General features: G+C 42.6%; 1 protein-coding gene across 2 annotated transcripts in view; it reads right to left on the reverse strand.

Annotated features, from left to right (window-relative positions):
* Positions 1-16,744, reverse strand: part of RUNX1 (RUNX family transcription factor 1) — a 100,474-nt gene extending 83,730 nt beyond the window's left edge. For both annotated transcript variants that reach the window (XM_063956527.1, XM_063956526.1), the window contains exons 1-2: positions 15,587-16,744; positions 9,250-9,406 (exon numbers count right to left, since the gene is read on the reverse strand). In XM_063956527.1, coding sequence (XP_063812597.1) covers positions 9,250-9,406; positions 15,587-15,862 — 433 coding nt within the window. In that variant the 5' untranslated portion in view covers positions 15,863-16,744. The remainder of the gene's footprint in view (positions 1-9,249; positions 9,407-15,586) is intronic.
* Positions 16,745-27,093: the final 10,349 nt, after the last annotated feature.

The raw sequence follows: 27,093 nt of genomic DNA on the forward strand, positions 1-27,093 counted from the left end.
GCCGTCGCAAGGGGCTGCGCCTCCTTCACCATCGCACGCCCTTTCATTGTGCAATATTTGACCACTAACAAAGGAATGCAGGTAATACTCCATATAATACAAATATTAAACCCCAGAAAGGCATGCAAGGGTTAAGGGGGCGTAGCCCCTTGCGACGGTGTGAAGAGCGCCCGTAGGGCGCGATGAAGCACCTAGTATATATATATATACAGAGCAAGAGAAAAAAAGACTCTTAATTTTGCGCTGTGTTATAAGCAGCACTTGAGATGAAACCAATTAGTGAGAACCCAACATATTCATCCATCCACAAACAACATCTCTGTGCTCTAATGTATAACACTGTGACTTCAGTTCAGAGTAGAAAGGTTTTCCGCAATGGATCAGGCCAGGGTTCAATATATCGAGGTTTTTAGTGAATTTGGTGGGTCAAAGCACTGTTCTCTAAAATAGACCCTCTCACCAGAGATCACCCAATAGAAATATATCAGACAAAAATAATTATAAGACAAAGTTTACTTTTACGTCATAAAAATGAATTTAAAATGACATACAATTCATCATAAAACCAACAAATCCATACACATGTCTGAGTACAATAGTTGGAATATATTCCACCCTCACCTTTAGCGAAAGGTGTGAGCTCTGGGTGGAATTCACATTCACCAAGACATGATAGGTATTGATTGGTGAACCCTGCGCGTTTAGTCTTAAAGACTTCATCAGGGGTATAAAGCAATTGGATTTCAAGTTTACTTCGTGGGCACATTGGTTTATTGAATTAGTCTTGAAAACTATAAATCATTAAAAGTAGGGGCACAATTTCCTTGTAATGAGGATTTTTAGACGAAATTTGAAGATGCCATCACCAAGAGGTGCCCCATGTAAATATAACACTTCCAATTTGATGACCAAAATGCTCACTGGTATACTGCGGTAGAATCAATATGATATATTGTGGTGGGATCATGGTAATATAGGCCCAGGCTCCCAGTCAGCATGTGCATAGGTCACCAGTCTGGATGGAATCTACTGGTGACCTACTGGTTTCCATCCAGACTGGTGACCTATACACATGCTTTGACTGGGAGCCTGGGCCTATATTACCGTGATCTTCAAATTCCATCTAAAAATCCTCATTACAAGGAAATTGTGCCACTACTTTTAATGATTTATGGTTTTCAAGACTAATTAAAGAAACCAGTGTGTCCACGCAGTAAAGTTGAAATCCAATTGCTTTATACCCCTGATGACGCCGTTAAGACGAAACGCGTAGGATTCACCGATCAATACCTATCATGTCTCGGAGTATGTAAATTCCACCCAGAGCTCACACCTTTTGCTAAAGGTGAGGGTGGAATATATTCCAACTATTGTACTCAGACATGTGTATGGACTTGTTGGTTTTATGATGAATTGTATGTCATTTTAAATAAATTTTTATGAAGTAAACGTACACTTTGTCTTATAATTATTTTTGTCTGATATATTTCTATCGGGTGATCTCTGGTGAGAGGGTCTATTTTTAGAGAACAGTGCTTTGACCCACCAAATTCACTAAAAACCTCGATATATTGAACATTGGACTGATCCATTGCAACAAACCTTTCTACTCTGAACTGAATTCACAGTTTTATACATTAGCGCACAGAGATATTGTTTGTGGTTGTATACAAATAATATATATTTATTTTTTAATAAAGCTTTATTTAGCATTTAGGTTGCCATGATTGTTGTAACCTGCAGGTGGCGATGTTATTAGCAAAAAAATCAAAAGGTATTTTATTTATTTGAGGTGAACAGACCAATAGCAACGAGATTCTAGTTATCTATCGATGTCTAGTACAGATTAGAAAATGAAAGCAAACATTTAATTGGTTGGTGTGTGCCACAGCAGTTTTCAGCCGTGCACCAAGTTTCATAAACTCCCTTCTTAGTCTGTGACTAACGCGTTTCACCATTAAGTACATATACCCCACAACAGTCCTGACTCTCAGACCCGGGAAGGGGTGTCACTTCATGATACTTTAAGTGCGGTTAGGTGGATCTGGCTGTGGTTTGGGTGGACCATGAGAAGTTCTTATTTTGGATAAGGTTTTGTTTTTTAAAATGTTGAGTGGCTCGACGTGCTAAAGGGGAGGGCACCCGATTTAGGGGTCTATTTACTAAGCCTTGGATGGAGATAAAGTGGATGGTGATAAAGTCCCAACCAACCAGCTCCTAACTGTCATTTTTCAAGCATAGCCTGTGACATCACAGTTAGGAGCTGATTGACTGGTACTCTCCACTTTGTCTCCATCCAAGGCTTAATAAATAGGTATAGGGTTCCACTGTGATACTTTGGAACATTAAGCCTAATGTATAATAAACACAGTTTGCACGAGACCTGTCCTTCCCCACACAGCCCCTGGCTTACTCCTCCTCAGTAAACTGTGAAAGCTTAGCAGCGCTCCTCACAGTGATTATAAGAGAGGGTACTTGGCGATCATGTCCGTGTTCTAATTGCTTCCATGAGCTCTGGAGTCAAGGCTGATATTGTTCATGACAAACAGTGGGTGGGGTAATCCTGTTATCCACTTCTGTATATTCCGACTGTTAGGGAACACGGGGAGGAAACGGTCATCATGCCTCTAAAACTAGGCGGTTTACTGGTGCGGACAGAGCTTAAAGAGGCCAGTCCTTCCCTATGGCAGGTTACTGACACCAGGAGATCTGCCGGATCTCAGGAGTCTAGGAGGTCTCCCACTAATTCTAGATCCGGAGTCTCCCGTAATTTCCGTAAGTAGCTACGATGTGTGAATCACATAATCACCAGTTTTGAACATCCAGGAGACTGCAGAACATCAGGAAAACAGGCTCCTGCGTCATCAGGCCTGACTGCACTGTGTATGGACAAAATTCTCATCATAGCTTAGCAACAAGTGGTATCTCCACCTGCCCCTTTGCTCCAAGCAGTGGTGTATCTATTATGGATGCGGAGACCCATGGGTACGGTAGGCCCCCACCCCCGCCCCCGCTGCACACAGGACCCACTAATTTGCCACTAAAGCCCCCCACCCCATATATTTATCCGGCGGTGCCATCTTTCTGATGATAGAATACTGGGACGATGGTTCCGCCAGAAACTTATATGAGGGGTCCCCAGCACACGGGCTCCCCAGCGCTTAAATCACTCTTTGAGGCACAAAAAAATAGACAAGCATACACAATACACTCTTTTCCTAAGCAAATGATCTGCAATCTTCAATGGAAAATAATAAACAGTAAACAATATATGGTAATTCAAGAACAAACTGTCATGTTTTATGTAACTTCAAGTATTTAAAATTCCCTCATAGCATGTGTGTGTGTGTGTGTGTGTGTGTGTGTGTGTGTGTGTGTGCATGCATGTGTGTGTGCGTGTGTGTGTGTGTGTGTGTGTGTGTGCATGCATGTGTGTGTGCGTGGGTTGGGGGTGGAATTTTAATATGCACCCTTACACTTCCTGCTACATGACGTTGAAAAAAACCTAACGTTTTCCAGCGTGTCAGACATCCGTTGTCTAAGCTGAATTTATTCAGGTCCTGTCAACTGTAATAAGGCTGAAGAACATTTGCACACACTGGAACTTGCAAATGGTGGTTTCAGCGACCACAGATGTGGCTTACAGACAAAAAAACCTCCATATTCAAATTAGTGGTTACAAGTGGCTGGCGCTTGTGTTCTGTGGGTAGTGAGACGGCATTATTCACATGTTACAGAGACAGAGCAAACAGCCCTCAGCCTGCCCTGGTAATCTGTGGTCGCTTGGCCTGCACCACTAACCCACACACAAAACACAGTCAGGCTAGGCTAATGTAACTCTAACCCCAACATTCCCTGATATATGGTTGTAGGATATTTTACCCAGAATACACAGAGCAGCACCATACTGAATAAAAAAATCAAATTATTTTTAAAAATTACCTCAGAATTTCCATAAAAAAAAAAAAAAAACAACAACTGTTTAGCGGGCTTTTCACAGTGACAGTAGGCCAACATCCACGGTGATCATGTGCAACAGCAATTATTTACTTTTCTGGGAATTTGTAATTATACTCGGTACCGCAAGTCTATCTAGCGCCACGCCAGGCTATAACTTTCTAGTACATTCAAGCTGCACACGCTGTTTTTTTCCCCCTATAGGAACACTGATTATATATACTCCTGAGGTGAGTCTGTGAAATAGGGGGGGGGGGGGGGGGGGTGAGGTAAAAAATGGGGAGAGCTCATTCACACGCACGGTATTTAAAACAAATCTCTCAGCTACTTGCCAAAAACTTATACGCTTCTCACAAAAAAAAAAAGTTTAACATTAAATTTCTTGACAAACCAGACACTCTAGACATAACAGCGTTTGTGCAAACACGGTAACAGAACATTGCAGGCCATGCAGGGATATGCAAACAGCATACACCTTAGGAAAACAGCCAGGCATTGTGCTATAAATGAGAGAATGTCTTAGTCATCCGTAGGGGAGAATAAAACGAGGATCATTAAAATGACCCGATTGCTCCACCAGCAGAATAAAATACGGTAATCCATTTCAATGTGACTTGAGCTCATGTATATATTCACTAATCCATATATGCCATTTCATTGACTTAGACCCTCGCCAGCACCCGTACTGTTGGGTCTTAATCCTGTGGGCTTTGCTATGGGCAATATCTGGACTTTATCACTCTCTGAGGTTTGATACATCGCCCCCTATACCTTGTTTTCTACCTCAATAAAAGTCTTCCTGTGTATTACATGCACATAACCATAGTATGGGTTGAATCATTGGACATATCAATTCTACAGGCACCATTCTCACGGCTATGGGAGCTTCCCATATTCTGTCTGATGTCACATTACTTATTTATTTTTTAAATGCAAAGAACATTTTATACAAAGCTAGGGATATGCGCGGACTCCCATGTTTTGGTTTTGGTACTAATTCGGGCAGTACGGATGGTGTAATGTTTAGCGTTACTGCCTCACAGCACTGAGGTCATGGGTTCAATTCCCACCATGGCCCTAACTGTGTGGAGTTTGTATATTCTCCCCGTACTTGCGTGGGTTTCCTCCTGGTACTCCGGTTTCCTTCCGCAATCCAAAAATATACTGGAAGGTTGATTGGCTCCCAACAAAATTAACCCTAGTGTGCGCGTGTACATGTGATAGGGAATATAGATTGTAAGCTCCACTGGGGCAGGGACTGATGTGAATGGACAATCATTCTCTGTAAAGCGCTGGGGAATATGTGTGCGCTATATAAATAACTAGTAATAATAATTCATGATTGTGTTTTGGTTTTGGCAAAAGCACCCTCAAGTGTTTTGGTTTGGCTCTGGATTCCTTTAAAGTCGATAAAATCAATAAAAAATGTGATAAAAATTTATAAAAACAACTATAATCATGCAATTTGGACCTGTTTACGAGCAATACAAAACCCGAGTTCGTTGTTTAAATCTGAGTTCCCGAACAGACTCGAAACAGACCTGGAGCAGACCTGACGGAACCCAAATGTGATTTCGAACTGTGACTCGATTCGACTCAGAACCCCTAAGTTTGGGTGTGTTTGTATTTCAAGAAAAGCGAACCTCACATCTCTACACAAAGCTTTAGTGAACCTGTGGCTCTTCAGCTGTTTTGGCACTACAGGTCTCAGCATGCTAGCCTAGACGGACAGCTCAAAGACAGCCAGACAGCGCTTTACACAGCACCAAAGCTGTCATCAGTCTCCGACGAGACAGTTAATTTCCCTGAAATACAACCTATGGTGTAGTGAACACGTAATTAATTTGTAATAACAGTAGGTACAGTTAATCTGCTCTCAACACCTACGCGCATAGACAGGACAAAGCACCAATGATCTTTTATATAAGTTGTGAACAGGGATTTCTTCCCCACCGTCCGGCAGAATACATCTCATTAAATTCCATACAATTCTTAATCAGAACATATCTATGACATGATATATAATACCCCCCATATACACAATACCATATTATACATACATTTAAATGTACCTTATTACAATATAATATATGTGTGTACAAGTACAAAATAAAAAACAATATTTAGCCTATAGTGATCAATAAAATGAAGGGTTTTTTAGTATAACTCTGGTCAATCCACATCATACTGCAGAATATAGGGCACAAAATGCTTTGTTCCGTATGATCAAATTTATGCATTTTTGCTTGCGGAAAAGCCAGAAAATAATGACAGAGGATAACAACTAATGTTTCCATTCTAGCCTTGTTTTTGGTGCTACCTAGCAATGCTGTAGTACTAGTTATATGTTTTTAGGGAGATCAAAAGTCACAAATGTTTATGACCACTACCAGGTGTGTCCACTGGGTGGTGCTGTTTCATTGGTGGTCTGTGATCTGTGACCTTAATTGTGACTTTATTCTATCTATCTATAGATCTTTAAATACCCATTGTAGGGTTTTTTTTTTTTTCATTTAATGGGAACATTTGATATACTGCTTCTGTAACTAGAAAGATGCAACTACGGAGTCTAGGGACAAAGAAAAAAGATTCAATCTATAGGCTAATGGGCCCTACACACTGCGCGATCCGCCGCCGAGCTGCCCGACAGCGGATATGGACGACGGGCGACCCGGTGGCAGGGGGGCAGTGAAGTTTCTTCACTCCCCCCGTCACCCGGCTCCATAGCAGTTCAGGCAAATATGGATGAGATCGTCCATATTGGCCTGCATGCACAAGCGACAGGGCATCAGCGATAAACGAGCGCGGGGCCGCGTATCGTTCATCGCTGGTGCCTCCACACTGAAAGATATGAACGGTATCTCGTTCATTAATGAACGAGCGTTCACATCTTTCACTCATATCGCCCACTGTGTAGGGCCTATTAGTCAGTGATTCCCGAACTTTTGGAACATGGCGTCCTAGAGTATCAGAATATTTTTCACGGCACCCCTAGGCCAAAAGTTTCTTAAGTCAATTCTTAGGGTCAGTTACGTGGTGAGGGACAGGATATTTTACGAATGGCAGCCACCAGCACTGGCTTTGCCTAGCACATTGACCATGAATAATTTGAATTGATCCTGGACCACCAACCTAGGGCATCCTTGCAAGTGTCCCGAAGCACCCCAGGGTTCCCTGGCACCCAGGCCCAAATGTATTAAGCCTTAAAAGGTGATAAAGTGGAGAGTAATAAAGAGAGATGAAGAAGCAGCCAATCAACTGTCATATTACAGGATGCATTTGAAAAATGACAGTGAGGAGCTGATTGGTTCTTAATCTCCACTTGATCACTTTTTAAGGCTTAATACATTTGTGCCAATGCTTGGGAACCACGGGGCTAAAACCTAAATGGTGTCATTCAGCAAATCTTACTCCAGAACTTCATGCAAAGTTATTAGCAAGAGTCTGACCATGCCTTCAGATCATGACAGCATAAAGTGGTCTGAGATATCTCTACACAATATATATATATTAATATCATAGATCTTAACAGACTTGTGCAATATTCTAGCGACATGACAAGTGACATGACCCACAAAAGTACTTTAAGATTTGCCACAACCACTTGCTCATTCCAAACCGTCACCAAGCCTAGGAAGCGGCGGTTGCAGTTCAGCGGGAAAACTAGAGGCATGACTGTTTATCGTTGCCGTGTTGCAGGATCTGTCGTCGTTTTTTTGCACCGACCAGTTCCTCTTTTTGCTGCACCACACGCTTGCACGTTTTTGTGCGGTTAAGAAACACAGGAAGCTGAGGCCCCCGGCAGTGTGTGTGTGAAATAGCAAGGGGCGGAGGGAGTGGGGGGGGGGGGGTAGGTTCCCACCTTGAGGTTTTCAACGTTTCTAAAGGAGGACCTCAGTCTTTTCTACCAGGGCGGTCTAAAGGCCCATGACTCAGACACTGATCTGCTTGCTGTTTATCTATCGCCTGTGGTTTTATAGCGGGTGGTTTGCAGGTCTAAAGAGACATACTTTAGATTTTTTAAGGATGGGGTAGGTCCTCGGTGCCCACAGTTATTACTTTAGGGAGGAAGTTTGTTATAGAGTATTCGCAGAACTCTTCTTGTAGAATAAAGCTACGTGGATAACCGTGTGAGGAATATTTAAATAGATTCTATTTTCTAAAGCTTGATTTTTATACACCCTTAGTTTATTAGATTGTAAGCTCTTTGGGAAATTCTCTACGTCATATTGCATCCCCATGGTGAAAGTGTCTGTTTCTCCTAATGTGTTTGTCATTGGGTGTGGCGTACGTTTGGCAGTGCAATATCAGCAGACATATACATATATGCAAATATAGGATAGTTTTCCTAGCCGTCAGTGATGGATCAATTTTCTGTTACATTTCAATGGTTACTTGGGAAATCCGGTCTGTTTAACCTCTTAAACAGTCCTGCTTTTTATAACCCCCCCACCCGCTCGGTCATGTTTGACAGCCACGCTCCTGTGCCTCACACCAGACGTCCAATCCGCCAATCAACGGCGTAAAGCCCGAGAGTGTGAAGCTGTCAGTCTTCTGCGGTCTGTGCAAATACCCTTCATTGGCTTGTGATGTCACACTCACACTGCATCTGCAACTCGGCAGGGCAGAATGGCTGCAGGTGTGTTGTGTATAAAAGGGCTTTTTGACATCATTTGAGTGTCAGGCTTTAATAAACCTCTTAGAACTGTCACTCAGTGCACGTTGCCGCACTTATGCAGGATGAGATAAATGTAAATTGTGGCTGATCCGTGAAAACAATGGGAGGTAGTGACGGAGGAAGGGGGGGGGGGCTGCCACTTCAGAATTCATTTGCAGCAGTGGCGCTTTACAAGCCTCACATGTCGCGGCCGCAATTTAAATACGGGGTGATCTTGGAGGTGAAATATTTGCATTTTTGCAAGTTGATGAGGAACAATACACACCCTAGCTTTGCCCGGGGATAACTCACCACAAATGCCTGAAGCTATAACACACTCACACGTCTGCAGTGCGGCACGAGACAAAACAAGTTCAAATCCGACCAGGTGGCAACACTGACTGCACTGAAGTGCCTCCCCTGTATGACAACACTGACTATAGCACTGCTGGAATGTTCCAGCTTAGGAGCAGATAAAGAGTTTCGGACCAGGTATGCGGCACTGACCGCCGGCAAACCATACTACACCCGTGCGGCACTACTGACCGGATCGGGCATGATTGAAGCAACTGGTGAACTTATTATTCCAATATGAAATAATAGTAATATTAATATTAAAAATATTGCATCATTACCTCTTCCAGATCTTCCAACGAATCTCAGGTCATTAAACCGGGCCACCTGGCTCTTCATCGCCGCTGTGGCATTGCGAAGCTCTGCCGAATAATTCTCATCATTGCCCGCCATCACCGTCACCAGTGTTCCGTCCGGAACATCCCCTAGCGCCACCACCTGGCCGAGGCAAAGAATGCAAGGTCAGGTACACCACAGATCATATTCCAAAGGAAATTATCGTTAAAGACAATATTCCTAGCAGCCGGTGTGTTCTATGGAACATTACTTAGCATTTCGATCTCACAGATTGTTTGGGGTGCATTGTTTTAACTTTAAATCTGTGTACTGACCACAAAAAGGCATGACCGTAGAAAATTCCTATATGTATATTTATAATATGATTTTCTACATATAGCCTTCTAACAATTTGCTTAATGCAAGCGGGAGTTTTTATAAAAATAAATAAATAATAAAGATAAATAAATTATAAAAAATAAATAAAAAAAAGACAAAGAAAAAAGATAATTATATTGGTGCTAATAGCATTACTATATGGAGTATTTGGATTTACTGTGTTTAACCTAAAATATCTGTAATCTATCTATCTCTATCTATCTATCTATATATATATATATATATATATATAATCACCATCTTGGCTTCGCAATTTATTATAATATGATGGATTCTGACAGATATTTGGCAAAAAAAAAAAAAATGAAATCCAAAATATAAGGTTCCCAAGGACTGTCTACAGCCGTGCGTTTGTGGTTCTATAGCGTAGATATTATATAACGCATACCTGTACTTTCTACTCCTGGAGGACAGATTCCCGGCACTGGGAGCCAAATCGTTTGAAAAGAGGCTAAATAAACTCAAGTCTGCATTTAAGAAGTGTATGAACTAAGCGCCTCGTCTTTCAAAAGACAGACATAAAAAAATAAAAAAAAATATTCAGAGATGAAAAGCGTAAAAAATGTTGCAAAGCTTTTAGAAGGTCCTATTTTTATTATTTATGTTAAAAGCGAATTAAACTAAAAACACAAACAGGTTAAAAGCAGACAGCGGGGACAAGATCGGACTTGCAGCGCCCTGACAGTATTCAGTTTAAAGGATTAGCTGTAAGATACCTGTGTGCAATTACTGTACTCTGTGAGTCTACCTCTCATCAATCTTCTGTAGGGACGTATAGGTGTAAACCGTCAGCCTGTATAAAGGCACCAGACGGGCTTAGAACGGACGGACCGTATGTGCTGAACTGTTCCGGACATCCATCCGTTAGCCCAGTGGGTTCAACTTTTTAACTCACTTTTATTTTTTTTCGCTCAGAAGCTCCACTGAGCCCGTGCGGCCATTAGAGCAAGTAACTGTACATGAGCTGACACGGAATTAGCTGGTAATACCCTAATAAAGTAACACTCCGATTGCAGCGGTTATGGGAGTACACCGAGTGTCCTGCGTATTTGATCTCTGCTACGTGACACTGTTTAGCTCTGTCATTTGTCAAGCAAAGGATGTTAGAAATGAGGAATGAAACAAAAGACCGTTATTCTGCAGCCGGATCTGTGTATTTTTTAAATAATTTTAGACATTCAAAATAAGATTAAACGGATATTTTTAGAAGCCATGGTAATAAAAAGAAACATGGCTTTCTAGTGTATTATTTGCATTTGACTTGTACAGAGAACGTTCTTGGACACGTTTACAATTATGGTACTGACAGTGTACAGTGATGTTTCCCTATCGATACCATCTATTTTCCATCATTCCAGGATGGACGCGATTACTGCAGTTTTATCTTTTCTCTCTACTTTAATTTTAAATCCCTGTGTTTGTTTCCAGAAGCGTTGCATCGTGCGGACAAGGGCCGCCCACTGTGCGTTATTCTCGCCCACCTTTGTGTTTTACCTAACAGAACATAAAGGGTAAATAATAAAGTGACTCGGGTGCCAGGACGTTATCTGTTTTCCTTTAAATTACGGCACAAAGAAAGCAAAATTCTCAGCGCAAAAGCTCATTTAGGATTTTTTTTTACTTTTTTTTTTTTAATGGAACGCTGCATTTAAAAAATGCTGATGATCCCTTAATAATATATGCTGACTTGCAGAAACAGGTTTATGGTACGATCATCATTTATTTCCCATTATTAATTTATTTATTTTGCAAAGCATTCAGAAACGGGGCACATCCTGGCATGCAATGGGTCCAACTCGTAGATTTTAAGAAGTTGTCTTATTAAATTTTTAACTGAAAAATAAAAGTGCTTTAACTTCTCCACCACACTTTTCTCGACTGCAAAGGGTTAAGCTGCATTTGTCAAAATTAGCAGTCTGCGCAGCGGCCAAATTGTCAGTTACTTTAGTTTTACCTCTTTAAAGTATGGAAGGCAATGGATGGGTGTCACAGGGAGCCAGGAAGTGGCATTTAAATACCAAAGGCAAATGTTATCATTATATTACAATATGTAACAAAGAGTTCAAAGGAAAATTGCCTAACTTAGAATGTACAAATGCTTGCTAGATAGATAGATAGATAGATAGATAGATAGATAGATAGATAGATAGATAGATAGATAGATAGACAGACAGACAGACATGAGATAGATAAATAAATAAATAGATAGATAGTCATGAGATAGATAGATAGATAGATAGATAGATAGATAGATAGATAGATAGATAGATAGACATGAGATAGGTAGATAGATAGATAGATAGATAGATAGATAGATAGATAGATAGATAGATAGACAGACATGAGATAGATAGACAGATAGATAGATAGATAGATAGATAGATAGATAGATAGATAGATAGATAGATAGATAGATAGATAGTAAGTATATACACATATTATACCTGCATGTAAACAAGACTTGAAACAAGCAGTATATGAAACATTAAATGGGCTAGTAGTCAAATATTTTATGTTATAACAGTTCAGTTTATTTTGTCAGTTTATGGGATATGGAATTTTATATATATATATATATATATATATATATATATATAATTTTTTTATTTCTAGATAGAAAATAAATGAAAATTATAGTGTAGCCTAGAGATAGGGATTGACTAGAATTATTTTTATTATATTAAAATTAATTTGGATAATGTTATAATATGGCTGAATTATTACGGATGGGGAAGAGGGTGGGGGGGGGGAGGCATGCCCCTCTGTATGTAATAATCTTACATTTCAAAAATGTCCTTATTCTGACATGTGTAGAATACCAGAGACTGTCGGTGTAAAACGTTTCAAGGGTTCCTGCCTCCTAACAGGGCATCTGCGCAAACTTTTTTGAACGCAAAAAAATTAAATAAAAAACAAAACTAAGCTGGATTGTAGACGGCCAGAATAATGTAAATGGGAAACTACTTGAGAATTACCGTGAACAGTTACGATGCGACGCAAAATTGCAATGTGATGAGGCAGTAAGTTGTAAAATGGGGTGGCTCGCCCTGCTACCTTGTTTTTGTCTCTGTAATATGAAGCCAGAATTTTTTAGGATGAAATAAGACGGGGAACATGCCGTCCCGTTACGTGTTCTAGTTGCAACATGTATTTCAGCTACTGAAAAATAAGATGGGTAACCTGGTTTCTGGTTCCATAATATTATACAGGTTGAGTATCCCATATCCAAATATTCCGAAATACGGACTTTTTTGAGTGAGACTGAGATAGTGAAACCTTTGTTTTTTGATGGCTCAATGTACACAAACTTTGTTTAATACTCAAAGTTATTAAAAATATTGTATTAAATGACCTTCAGGCTGTGTGTATAAGGTGTATAGGAAACATAAATGCATTCTGTGCTTAGATTTAGGTCCCATCACCATAATATCTCAGTATGGTATGCAATTATTCCAAAATACGGAAAAATCCGATATCCAAAATTCCTCTGGTCCCAAGCATTTTGGATAAGGGAGACTCAACCTGTACTAATCCATGACTGCGTGCCCTGTGTGGTCAGTGATATACAATAAATAAATATATATATATATATATATATATATATATATATATGTATATATACATATACAAGTATATTAAAGTGTATAACTAAACTGTGATAGAGTACTGGACATGGTACACAGAAGAGAATACAGAGAACGATTGGGTCCTGCTTTGGGATCCCTGGCTAGACACATTGCAGGACAGTGAGTCAGATCGTGTGACTAAATCATTTTACAAGAACATATTCCTTCCTGGAAACATCAAAGAGTCCAGACAGGAGCAGATTGGTATTCAGGGGAGGGGGGGTGGGGATGATGGCAAACATGAGCGTTATACAGGTTGCTGGTGGAAAGATCTGTCAGGGGGTGCAGTACATTAATACATCGCTATGAAACACTGGGCTCCCTCCCAGCTGGGATGCGATGGTATGGACACAGGTCTGCAGGCGATCTCTTATCCGATGATTCTTAATTAAATATTATTTGTGTCAATAAAAAAAAAGGATGTTTTGATTATCAGTGCTGTGTGGAGACATGTGTCACGGAAAAAGAATTTAAATAAAGTTGTTTCAAAAAAATATAACTGTCCTGAACAGATGCAAAAACAATACAACAATAAGCAACTACAGCTAAACCACTCATGGGTGCATAGGGGCCTCTACAGCGGCTGTCAATGGCCACTTTGGCAGTGGTGGGCTTTGGTGTCGTCTATGCTGATTGCAGATAAAGTTTTGTATAGTTGAATTGTACTTTGATTGTGCCGCGGGCCTGTCGCTGGAGGCCGTGTTTCACGAGGGAGTGCCAGGTTACAGGGGAGATTTAACAGTGGAAATCCTGATAATGACCAGATAAGCTACTGTTTCCCAATGACCAAACATTAATGTCTCATGAAAATGAATAATATGACGGCAGATAATGGGGAACATCTGTCTGGATGGAGTCAGCGGCTCACAATTAGCTCAGTGCCAAAAATCCAGGAGAAGTGTTGCATCCTTCAAGTCTTATCTGCACCCTTCACTCTACAGAAAGGAGACGGGCCCAGGTGTGATATGCCTAAGGGGTCAGGAACTGCATCACGGGTCACCGTGCCATTCTCATTGGGTCACCCTGATCCTCATTCTCCAAGATCTGGCAGCACAGTACTATCTAGTAATCTCAGGTTTAGTGGTAGAATTTCTATCTTATATTTGTCTACTAACAGTGATGTGCCTAAAAAAGACTTGTAATATAAGTATATTATACATTAAATAAATCCCTGAGTTTGGTTTTGTTATGGATCCATTAGCTGTTAGTGGAGCGTGAGAATGGATAGATAGATAGATAGATAGATAGATAGATAGATAGATAGATAGATAGATAGATAGATAGATAGATAGATAGATAGAGATAGATAGATAGATATGAGAGTGATTGAGTGATAGATATGAGATAGATAGATAAGTAGATAGATAGATAGATAGATAGATAGATAGATAGATAGATAGATAGATAGATAGATAGATTAGATAGATATATAGATAGAGATAGATAGAAGAGTTTGATAGATAGATAGATAGATAGATAGATAGATAGATAGATAGATAGATAGATAGATAGATAGATAGATGATAGATAGATAGATAGATAGATAGATAGATAGATAGATAGATAGATAGATAGATAGATAGATAGGAAAGTGAGAGATAGATAAGAAGATAGATAGATAGATAGATAGATAGATAGATAGATAGATAGATAGATATGAAAGTGATTGAGATAGATATGAGATAGATAAGTAGAGATAGATAGATAGATAGATAGATAGATAGATAGATAGATAGATAGATAGATAGATAGATATGAAAGTGAGTGAGAGATAGATAGATATGAGATAGATAAGTAGGGATAGATAGATAGATAGATAGATAGATAGATAGATAGATAGATAGATAGATAGATAGATAGATAGATAGATATGAAAGTGAGTGAGAGATAGATATGAGATAGATAAGTAGAGATAGATAGATAGATAGATAGATAGATAGATAGATAGATAGATAGATAGATAGATATGAAAGTGAGTGAGAGATAGATATGAGATAGATAAGTAGAGATAGATAGATAGATAGATAGATAGATAGATAGATAGATAGATAGATAGATAGATAGATAGATAGGAAAGTGAGAGATAGATAAGAAGATAGATAGATAGATAGATAGATAGATAGATAGATAGATAGATAGATAGATAGATATGAAAGTGAGTGAGAGATAGATATGAGATAGATAAGTAGAGATAGATAGATAGATAGATAGATAGATAGATAGATAGATAGATAGATAGATAGACAGACAGACCCTAAGGTGTGTAAGTCAGCAGTATAAGTGATAACAGCATTCAATAGCCCCCATATGGTCATACCTTGAAGGCGATGGGCAGGGTCTTGTTGCACCTCCAGTGTGTGGGCAGCACGGAGCAGAGGAAGTTGGGGCTGTCTGTGCGGACCAGCTCTCCGGGGTGATCGGACAGGACCTCCACCATGTTCCGGTCTGCGCTCCTCAGCTTGCCCACCAGGGCGGCGCTGCTGCCATCCGGACCGCTCAGCGTCAGGGACTCGGTGCTCATCTTCCCCGGGCTCAGGGTGGTGGAGGGCGGCGTGAAGCGGCGGCTGGTGCTGGTATCTACGGGGATACGCATCACAACAAGCCTGGTGAGTCAGTGCAGCCTCTCAACAGGGGGTAGTATAAGCAGTGGGCACCCAGAGGTGGGCACACGGGGGTAACAGCAGTGGGTACAGAGGTAACAGCAGTGGGCACCCAGAGGTGGGCACAGGGTGGTAACAGCAGGGGCACAAGGGGAAGCAATTACTGGGCTCTGCCTCCAAACTTTCTGACAAGTCACCAAACTCTGTCCCTAGGGGGCACTAGACAAGGGGCAGCCCCCCCAGCAGCTTCTTCCAGGTGATCTTTCTAAAGTCCCAGTAGAAGAGCAGATACATCCGTGTCCCCTATCCGCAGAGCAGTAGCCGTGCCCCCCTGGCGGCAGCAGCAGCAGATGGGTAACCTCTCAGGGGGTGAGGATCTGTCAGTGGCCACTGTGTCCCCAGCTAGGTGCACACACAGACCCTGCACACCATCCAGGGCACCCTCCCTGCTCTGGGGCAATTACAGGTGATCAGTAGTTATCATGTGTCAAGTTCTTGCAGGCATCTCAGGTGGCTTCTCCCATCCAGAGGTGGCCAGTGAGGTCCTCCCAGGATCTCCTTGTTGGTGCTGTGAGGTTTTTTTGGGGGGTGGGTGGGAGGTTGGTGGCTCTTGTGGCTTGCTCTGTGGTTTTAGGGGTTACACACAGACACAAGAACTGGAGGTGGTGGTGGTGTAACTCTCCCTGGGTCAGGAGGAATGTCCTATGAGAGCTCCTGCTGCTGCCATCCCCACCAACTTGCTGCCAGCTGGGGAGTGGGGAGAAGTTGTGCAGCTGTGGCTGGGAAGTTGTGCTTGTCCCCGGGACAGTGCTCTGCTGCTCTGCTACAGGCTCCCGCGCTGCTGCTGCGCCCGCTGGCCGCTCTATGAATGAGAGTGACTGGGAAATAAATTTGCTTTTACAGTAACAAGTCCGGAGGAATGTCATCCGTCTTCCCCCCTCTCCCCAGCCTCATTTGCATAGGGGGAGCGTCATGGCCAATCACAGAGCTTCCCGGTGTGGAACAGGGGCGTGGCTGCTCCGTGTATAAGATGACTCGGTTACAATGTTACTCTCAGTTCTGCGCTGGTAGTGGGATGGTGTGCCCGCTGCTCACACCCGCCTCACCCATGCCGGGGGTCCCCTGCTGCTGCTGGGGAACTACAAGTCTCAGCAAGCAGTTAAGGGAAGTTAAGTGGAGTCAGTGTTGGCTTTGGGGTTAAACCCTTTCGCTCCTATTCGGAATTTGAAGTCTGGGGGTGACCCGCGGGTGGTGCTTGCTGTAGCATTAGGGTGATTATACTAATTGCAGATATGTGGGTATTTATTAAGAAGGTAGGGGGCTGCTGTGTGTTAGGACAGCTGAGGACAGAGTGAAGGTTCATTCCAGTGGAAATTAACAATTTATTAATTACTATTGCATTTTTAAAAAATCTTATTATTTTATTATATTTTAATATGCCGTTTTTCCATTGCACTTTGTATTATTATTATTATCATCATCATCATCATCATCATCATTATTATCATTATTAATATTATCATTATTATTATTATTAGCAGTAGTACCAGTAGTAATATAATAATGATAATAATTATTATTATTATCATCATCATTATTATTATTAGCAGTAGTAGTACTAGTAGTATTATATAGTAATTATTATTATTATTGTTATTAGCAGTAGTACTAGTAGTAATATATAATAATTATTATTATTATCAGTAGTACTAGTAGTAATATATAATAATTATTATCAGTAGTACTAGTAGTAATATATAATAATAATAATTATTATTATTATTATCAGTAGTACTAGTAGTAATATATAATAATAATTATAATGATTGTATTTTAATATGCCCTCTTTTCCATTCTAGTTCTGCCTGGGATGCGTGATAAAAGCTAGTTAATAAGATGTGCTGTATATTATGTAATGCCAGGCGCTGGTGTACACAGGGCCTGTACATGGTGATGACTGATTGGTACCCAGTGTTCAATACACTCAGATGATCAGAACTGTCGGGGATGGAATATAGCTTTTATGCATTAGGGGATCATAGAGAAATACTGTAAGGGCTTGCCTTAAAAAAATCTTAGGGGCAGAGGTGTAGCTAGGTGCCATGGTGCCCGGAGCAAGGGTATGTTTCGGAGCCCCCTCCCTTGTACTGAATTGGGGGCATGTTACATTTGAAAATAAAAAGTATTTAAAAAATCTTAAATTGGTGACAGGGCCGGTTCTAGACCTTCTGGAACTCAGGGCAAAAGTTTCCTTTGGGAGCCCTCATGTTTAAAATAGGGACAGTGTCCGCCATAGGCACACAACAAAATTATAGTGGCATGGCTTCACAGGGAAAGGGTGTAGCCACAGAATAGTACTAATTCCGATTACACAGCACAGTATTGTCCATTATTCAGATTACAACGGAGAGTTTTGTCCTTTATTCACATTACACCACACAGTAGTACACAGTAGTACACCTTATTCACATTACACCACACAGTAGTACACCTTATTCACATTACACTACACAGTAGTACACCTTATTCACATTACACCACACAGTAGTACACAGTAGTATACCTTATTCACATTACACCACACAGTAGTACACAGTAGTATACCTTATTCACATTACACCACACAGTAGTACACCTTATTCACATTACACCACACAGTAGTACACCTTATACACGTTACGCCACACACATTAGTACACCTTATTCACATTACACCACACAGTAGTACACAGTAGTATACCTTATTCACATTACACCACACAGTAGTACACAGTAGTATACCTTATTCACATTACACCACACAGTAGTACACCTTATTCACATTACACCACACAGTAGTACACCTTATTCACATTACACCACACAGTAGTACACAGTAGTATACCTTATTCACATTACACCATACAGTAGTACACCTTATTCACATTACACCACACAGTTGTACACCTTATTCACATTACACCACACAGTAGTAGTACACAGTAGTACACCTTATTCACATTACACCACACAGTAGTACACAGTAGTATACCTTATTCACATTACACCACACAGTAGTACACAGTAGTATACCTTATTCACATTACACCACACAGTAGTACACCTTATTCACATTACACCACACAGTAGTACACAGTAGTACACCTTATTCACATTACACTACACAGTAGTACACAGTAGTATACCTTATTCACATTACACCACACAGTAGTACACAGTAGTATACCTTATTCACATTACACCACACAGTAGTACACCTTATTCACATTACACCACACAGTAGTACACAGTAGTACACCTTATTCACATTACACCACACAGTAGTACACAGTAGTATACCTTATTCACATTACACCATACAGTAGTACACCTTATTCACATTACACCACACAGTAGTACACCTTATTCACATTACACCACACAGTAGTAGTACACAGTAGTACACCTTATTCACATTACACCACGCAGTAGTACACAGTAGTATACCTTATTCACATTACACCACACAGTAGTACACAGTAGTATACCTTATTCACATTACACCACACAGTAGTACACCTTATTCACATTACACCACACAGTAGTACACAGTAGTACACCTTATTCACATTACACTACACAGTAGTACACAGTAGTATACCTTATTCACATTACACCACACAGTAGTACACAGTAGTATACCTTATTCACATTACACCACACAGTAGTACACCTTATTCACATTACACCACACAGTAGTACACAGTAGTACACCTTATTCACATTACACCACACAGTAGTACACAGTAGTACACCTTATTCACATTACACCACACAGTAGTACACAGTAGTACACCTTATTCACATTACACCACACAGTAGTACACCTTATTCACATTACACCACACAGTAGTACAACTTATTCACATTACACCACACAGTAGTACACCTTATTCACATTACACTACACAGTAGTACACAGTAGTATACCTTATTCACATTACACCACACAGTAGTACACAGTAGTATACCTTATTCACATTACACCATACAGTAGTACACCTTATTCACATTACACCACACAGTAGTACACCTTATTTACATTACACCACACAGTAGTACACAGTAGTACACCTTATTCACATTACACCACACAGTAGTACACCTTATTCACATTACACCACACAGTAGTACACCTTATTCACATTACACCACACAGTAGTACACCTTATTCACATTACACTACACAGTAGTACACAGTAGTATACCTTATTCACATTACACCACACAGTAGTACACAGTAGTATACCTTATTCACATTACACCATACAGTAGTACACCTTATTCACATTACACCACACAGTAGTACACCTTATTCACATTACACCACACAGTAGTACACAGTAGTACACCTTATTCACATTACACCACACAGTAGTACACCTTATTCACATTACACCACACAGTAGTACACCTTATTCACATTACACCACACAGTAGTACACCTTATTCACATTACACTACACAGTAGTACACAGTAGTATACCTTATTCACATTACACCACACAGTAGTACACAGTAGTATACCTTATTCACATTACACCATACAGTAGTACACCTTATTCACATTACACCACACAGTAGTACACCTTATTCACATTACACCACACAGTAGTACACCTTATTCACATTACACCACACAGTAGTATACCTTATTCACATTACACCACACAGTAGTACACCTTATACACGTTACGCCACACAGTAAAGTCCCTGCTGCACAGCTAAAAGCAGACAGTGAGACATATAAAGAGGGCGGGCAGAGAGTCAGTGTCTCCTGCTGTCTCCTCTGGCCTGTCCTGTTCCCTACCTAGTCTCTGAGTACGAGTCAGTGTATGCGCCTCTGCTTCTCCTCCTCCTGCTCTGCGGCTGTCTGAAGAGTGGCCCACGGTATAGCGAACGGAGAGAAGGAGGGCTGGTGGCGGTGCACCCTCTAACTTTTCCGGCGCCCGGAGCTTACGCTCCACCGGAGCCACCCTCGCTACACCCCTGCTTAGGGGTCTATATATTAAGACCACCCTCCCACCCATGTGAAGACAGCCATTTCCACACGATTTACCCTCCTACCACTGCAATTTACTAAAGGCTGAATGCAGGAGCTATCATGTAAGTAAGGCAGGATACCGCAGTCTTCTGAATGGGGACTGTTGTGTTCTCCGACAGCCTAGGCTTTTCCATCATACTGCAGGATGTCCTCACTGGCCGCGTTAGGCTGCTAGTGAGGGTGGGATGACCAATCCTTAGGAGCAGGGTTTTTCAGCCAGGCTTTTGAAATAATTGTAGGGGTACAGAAGTTTCAAACAGCAACTTATGGTAGAAATTGGCATGTGTATTATTATTATTATTATCATTATACGTTATTTATAAGGGGCCACTGCAGAATATTGGGACACAAGCTATATAACCACTTCTGCACTTGCAGTCATAGTACCCACCGGGACAGCACTGGTGGAACCTAAAGGTTCCACACCTGTGTACGGGTGTGGTTCGTTTTATCGACAGTATCTAGGTCGACAATGTTTAGGTCGACCACTATAGGTCGACAGTCACCAGGTCGACATGGATGGAAGGTCGACAGGGTTTCTAGGTCGACATGTGCTAGGTCGACAGGTTTAAAGGTCGACATGAGGAATTTTTTTTTTTTTGTCGTTTTCTTCGTAGAGTGACCGGGATCCCAAATTAGTGCACCGCGTCCCCTCGCATGGCTCGCTTCGCTCGCCATGCTTCGGGCATGGTGCCTTCGCTCCGCTACCGCTTCGCTTGGCACACTTTACCGTTCCAATCGTAGTCCACGTGGATCGTTAAGTATGAAAAAATCCAAAAAAAATAAAAAAATTGAAAAACTCATGTCGACCTTTAGACCTGTCGACCTAGCACATGTCGACCTAGAAACCCTGTCAACCTTCCATCCATGTCGACCTAGTGACTGTCGACCTATAGTGGTCGACCTAAACATTGTCGACCTAGACACTGTCGATCTTCAGACCGGATCCCCCTGTGTACACAGTGGGGAGATAATGTATAAGTGAGGGAAGGAAAAGCACATGATGGAAGAGGGCCCTGCTCATGAGCGCTTACAGTCTAAAATCCGTCCAATGGGGTCTGGTAGTTACAGATTTCCCTGACGGGAGGTTTTCCATTGCTACACATTACAGGTGGGTTATACCCCTTTTACACCACCACAATAACCCCGGTTATTGCCGGAGCTACGTGGGGGGTGGCTAAGTATAAAAGGGTCCCTGATAAATAACACGAGTCCAGTGAATCCAACCCAGTTAGCGAGCAGGGTTGGACCCATGTAACAGGGCAGTATTAGGTGATCTCAATCATCCAACTCGGGCCCCGTTACAAGTCTATGGCGAACCGGCTCACTTGCGCTTGGAGATGATGTCATCTCCAAGCACCGGCAGAGTGAAGCCCCAGCAATAACCCAGGTCCAGCCTAGAGGTGTAAGCAGGTTTCAAGCCGCTATGACACGGCTTGAAACCCGTGTTCAGTGCCCCGGGCTGCCAGTGTAAAAGGGACATACGTATCCTTCAGAACCGCTCAGAATAACTCAGTAATGCACTGCAATTGAATTATTAGGGTTAGTACACATGGCCATTCATTTTATGGGGTCAACACACAAAGCGTTGCGTCATTTCCAACACTGTGTCATTCACCAGCGTGAACTTATGGCACAATGGCCCTCATTCCGAGTTGATCGCTAGCTGCCGTTGTTCGCTGCGTAGCGATCATTTAAAAAAAATGGCAAATCTGCGCATGCATATGCACCGCAGTGTGCACGCACGGCGTACGGGTACAAAGAGCATTGTGGTTTTGCACAGGTTCTAGTGACGCTTTCAGTCGCACTGGCGTACGCAAGGAGATTGACCAGAAGTGGGAGTTTCTGGGTGTCAACTGACCGTTTTCTGGGAGTGTTTGGAAGAACGCAGGTGTGGCCAGGTGTTTGCTGGGCGGGTATCTGACGTCATTACCGTGTCACTCATCGCAGCAATCATCGCACAGAATAAGTAACTACAGGGCTGGTCTTGTTTTGCACAAAATGTGTTTGCAGCCGCTCTGCTGCACAGGCGTTCGCACTCCTGCAAAGCGAAAATACATTCCCCGTGGGCGGCGACTATGCGTTTGCACGGCTGTTAAAAGTAGCTAGCGAGCGATGAACTCGGAATGAGTAGACTAAGATGAACACGTGTAGACTGTGGTTTTTACTGCCCCTAATTGTCACACTTATAAATCCTAATACATAAAAAAAAAATGACTCGTTGTGTCTTATACAAATCATAATCCAGGTTTGCCCACTACAGATAAAGTTATAAAACAACTTTTCTCTATCGTCCTAAGTGGATGCTGGGGTTCCTGAAAGGACCATGGGGAATAGCGGCTCCGCAGGAGACAGGGCACAAAAAAGTAAAGCTTTACTAGGTCAGGTGGTGTGCACTGGCTCCTCCCCCTATGACCCTCCTCCAGACTCCAGTTAGATTTTGTGCCCGAACGAGAAGGGTGCAATCTAGGTGGCTCTCCTAAAGAGCTGCTTAGAGAAAGTTTAGTTTAGGTTTTTTTCTTTACAGTGAGTCCTGCTGGCAACAGGATCACTGCAACGTGGGACTTAGGGGGAAAGTAGTAAACTCACCTGCATGCAGAGTGGATTTGCTGCTTGGCTACTGGACACCATTAGCTCCAGAGGGATCGAACACAGGCCCAGCCGTGGAGTCCGGTCCCGGAGCCGCGCCGCCGACCCCCTTGCAGATGCTGAAGCGTGAAGAGGTCCGGAAACCGGCGGCTGAAGACTCCTCAGTCTTCATAAGGTAGCGCACAGCACTGCAGCTGTGCGCCATTTTCCTCTCAGCACACTTCACTGGGCAGTCACTGAGGGTGCAGAGCGCTGGGGGGGGGCGCTCTGAGAGGCAAATATAAACCTTATACAAGGCTAAAAATACCTCACATATAGCCCATAGGGGCTATATGGAGATATTTAACCCCTGCCTGACTGGAAAAATAGCGGGAGAAGAACCCGCCGAAAAAGGGGCGGGGCCTATCTCCTCAGCACACGGCGCCATTTTCTGTCACAGCTCCGCTGGTCAGAACGGCTCCCAGGTCTCTCCCCTGCACTGCACTACAGAAACAGGGTAAAACAGAGAGGGGGGGCACATTAATGGCTATATATATATATATTAAAGCAGCTATAAGGGAGCACTTAATATAAGGATATCCCTTGTATATATAGCGCTTTGTGGTGTGTGCTGGCAGACTCTCCCTCTGTCTCCCCAAAAGGGCTAGTGGGTCCTGTCTTCATTAGAGCATTCCCTGTGCGTTTGCGGTGTGTGTCGGTACGTGGTGTCGACATGTATGAGGACGATATTGGTGTGGAGGCGGAGCAATTGCCAAATATGCAGATGTCACCCCCCAGGGGGTCGACACCAGAATGGATGCCTTTATTTGTGGAATTACGTGATGGTTTATCTTCCCTTAAACAGTCAGTTGAGGACATGAGGCGGCCGGACAATCAATTAATGCCTGTCCAGGCGCCTCAAACACCGTCAGGGGCTGTAAAACGCCCTTTGCCTCAGTCGGTCGACACAGACCCAGACACGGGCACTGATTCCAGTGACGACGGTAGAAATTCAAACGTATTTTCCAGTAGGGCCACACGTTATATGATTTTGGCAATGAAGGAGACGTTACATTTAGCTGATACTACAGATACCGTAAAACAGGGTATTATGTATGGTGTGAAAAAACTACAAACAGTTTTTCCTGAATCAGAAGAATTAAATGACGTGTGTGATGAAGCGTGGGTTGCTCCTGATAAAAAGTTGATAATTTCAAAAAAGTTATTGGCATTATACCCTTTCCCGCCAGAGGTTAGGGCGCGCTGGGAAACACCCCCTAAGGTGGACAAGGCGCTCACACGCTTATCCAAACAAGTGGCGTTACCCTCTCCTGAGACGGCCGCACTTAAGGATCCATCAGATAGAAAGATGGAAGTTATTCAAAAGAATATATACACACATGCAGGTGTTATACTACGACCAGCTATAGCAACTGCCTGGATGTGCAGTGCTGGAGTAGTTTGGTCAGAATCCCTGATTGAAAATATTGATACCCTAGATAGGGACAATGTTTTACTGTCGTTAGAACAAATAAAGGATGCATTTATCTATATGCGTGATGCACAGAGGGATATTTGCACACTGGCATCTCGGGTGAGTGCTATGTCCATTTCAGCCAGAAGAGCCTTATGGACACGACAGTGGACAGGCGATGCGGATTCAAAACGTCACATGGAGGTTTTGCCGTATAAAGGGGAGGAGTTATTTGGAGTTGGTCTATCAGACTTGGTGGCCACGGCTACTGCCGGGAAATCCACTTTTTTACCTCAAGTCACTCCCCAACAGAGAAAGGCACCGACCTTTCAACCGCAGCCTTTTCGCTCCTACAAAAATAAGAGAGCAAAGGGCTTGTCGTACCTGCCACGAGGCAGAGGAAGAGGGAAGAGACACCAACAGGCAGCTCCTTCCCAGGAACAGAAGCCCTCCCCGGCTCCTGCAAAAACCTCAGCATGACGCTGGGGCCTCTCAAGCGGACTCGGGGACAGTGGGGGGCCGTCTCAAAAATTACAGCGCGCAGTGGGCTCACTCGCAGGTAGACCCCTGGATCCTGCAGATAATATCTCAGGGGTACAGGTTGGAATTAGAGACGGATCCTCCTCATCGTTTCCTGAAGTCTGCCTTACCAACCGTCTCTTCCGAAAGGGAGAGGGTGTTGGAAGCCATTCACAAGCTGTACGCTCAGCAGGTGATAGTCAAAGTACCCCTATTACAACAAGGAAAGGGGTATTATTCCACTCTATTTGTGGTACCGAAGCCGGATGGCTCGGTAAGGCCTATTCTAAATCTGAAGTCCTTGAACCTCTACATAAAAAAGTTCAAGTTCAAGATGGAGTCACTCAGAGCAGTGATAGCGAACCTGGAAGAAGGGGACTTTATGGTATCCTTGGACATCACGGATGCGTATCTACACGTTCCGATTTACCCCGCACACCAGGGGTACCTCAGGTTCATTGTTCAAAACTGTCACTATCAGTTTCAGACGCTGCCGTTCGGATTGTCCACGGCGCCTCGGGTCTTTACCAAGGTAATGGCCGAGATGATGATTCTTCTTCGAAGAAAAGGCGTATTAGTTATCCCATACTTGGACGATCTCCTAATAAGGGCAAGGTCCAGAGAACAGCTGGAGACAGCTTTAGCACTATCTCAAGAGGTGCTAAGACAACACGGGTGGATTCTGAATATTCCAAAATCCCATTTAATCCCGACAACTCGTCTGCTGTTCCTAGGAATGATTCTGGACACGGTTCAGAAAAAGGTTTTCCTTCCAGAGGAAAAAGCCAAGGAGTTATCCGATCTGGTCAGGAACCTCCTAAAACCAGGAAAAGTGTCAGTACATCAATGCACAAGAGTCCTGGGAAAAATGGTGGCTTCTTACGAAGCAATTCCATTCGGCAGATTCCATGCAAGAATATTCCAAAGGGATCTGTTGGACAAATGGTCAGGGTCGCATCTGCAGATGCACCTGCAAATAACCCTGTCACCAAAGACAAGGGTGTCACTTCTGTGGTGGTTGCAGAAGGCTCACCTATTAGAAGGCCGCAGATTCGGCATTCAGGATTGGATCCTGGTGACCACGGACGCCAGCCTGAGAGGCTGGGGAGCAGTCACACAAGGAAGAAACTTCCAGGGAGTATGGACGAGTCTGGAAAAGTCTCTTCACATAAACATTCTGGAACTAAGAGCAATCTACAATGCTCTAAGCCAGGCGGAACTTCTCCTGCAAGGAAAGCCGGTGTTGATTCAGTCGGACAACATCACGGCGGTCGCCCATGTAAACAGGCAGGGCGGCACAAGAAGCAGGAGTGCAATGGCAGAAGCTGCCAAGATTCTTCGCTGGGCGGAGAATCACGTGATAGCACTGTCAGCAGTGTTCATCCCGGGCGTGGACAACTGGGAAGCAGACTTCCTCAGCAGACACGATCTTCATCCGGGAGAGTGGGGTCTACATCCAGAAGTCTTCAACATGTTAATAGACCGTTGGGAAAGACCAATTGTAGACATGATGGCGTCTCGCCTCAACAAGAAACTGGACAAATATTGCGCCAGGTCAAGAGATCCACAGGCAATAGCTG

This window comes from Pseudophryne corroboree, chromosome 2 (assembly GCF_028390025.1).
Source record: "Pseudophryne corroboree isolate aPseCor3 chromosome 2, aPseCor3.hap2, whole genome shotgun sequence".
Classification (NCBI taxonomy): Eukaryota; Metazoa; Chordata; class Amphibia; order Anura; family Myobatrachidae; genus Pseudophryne; species Pseudophryne corroboree.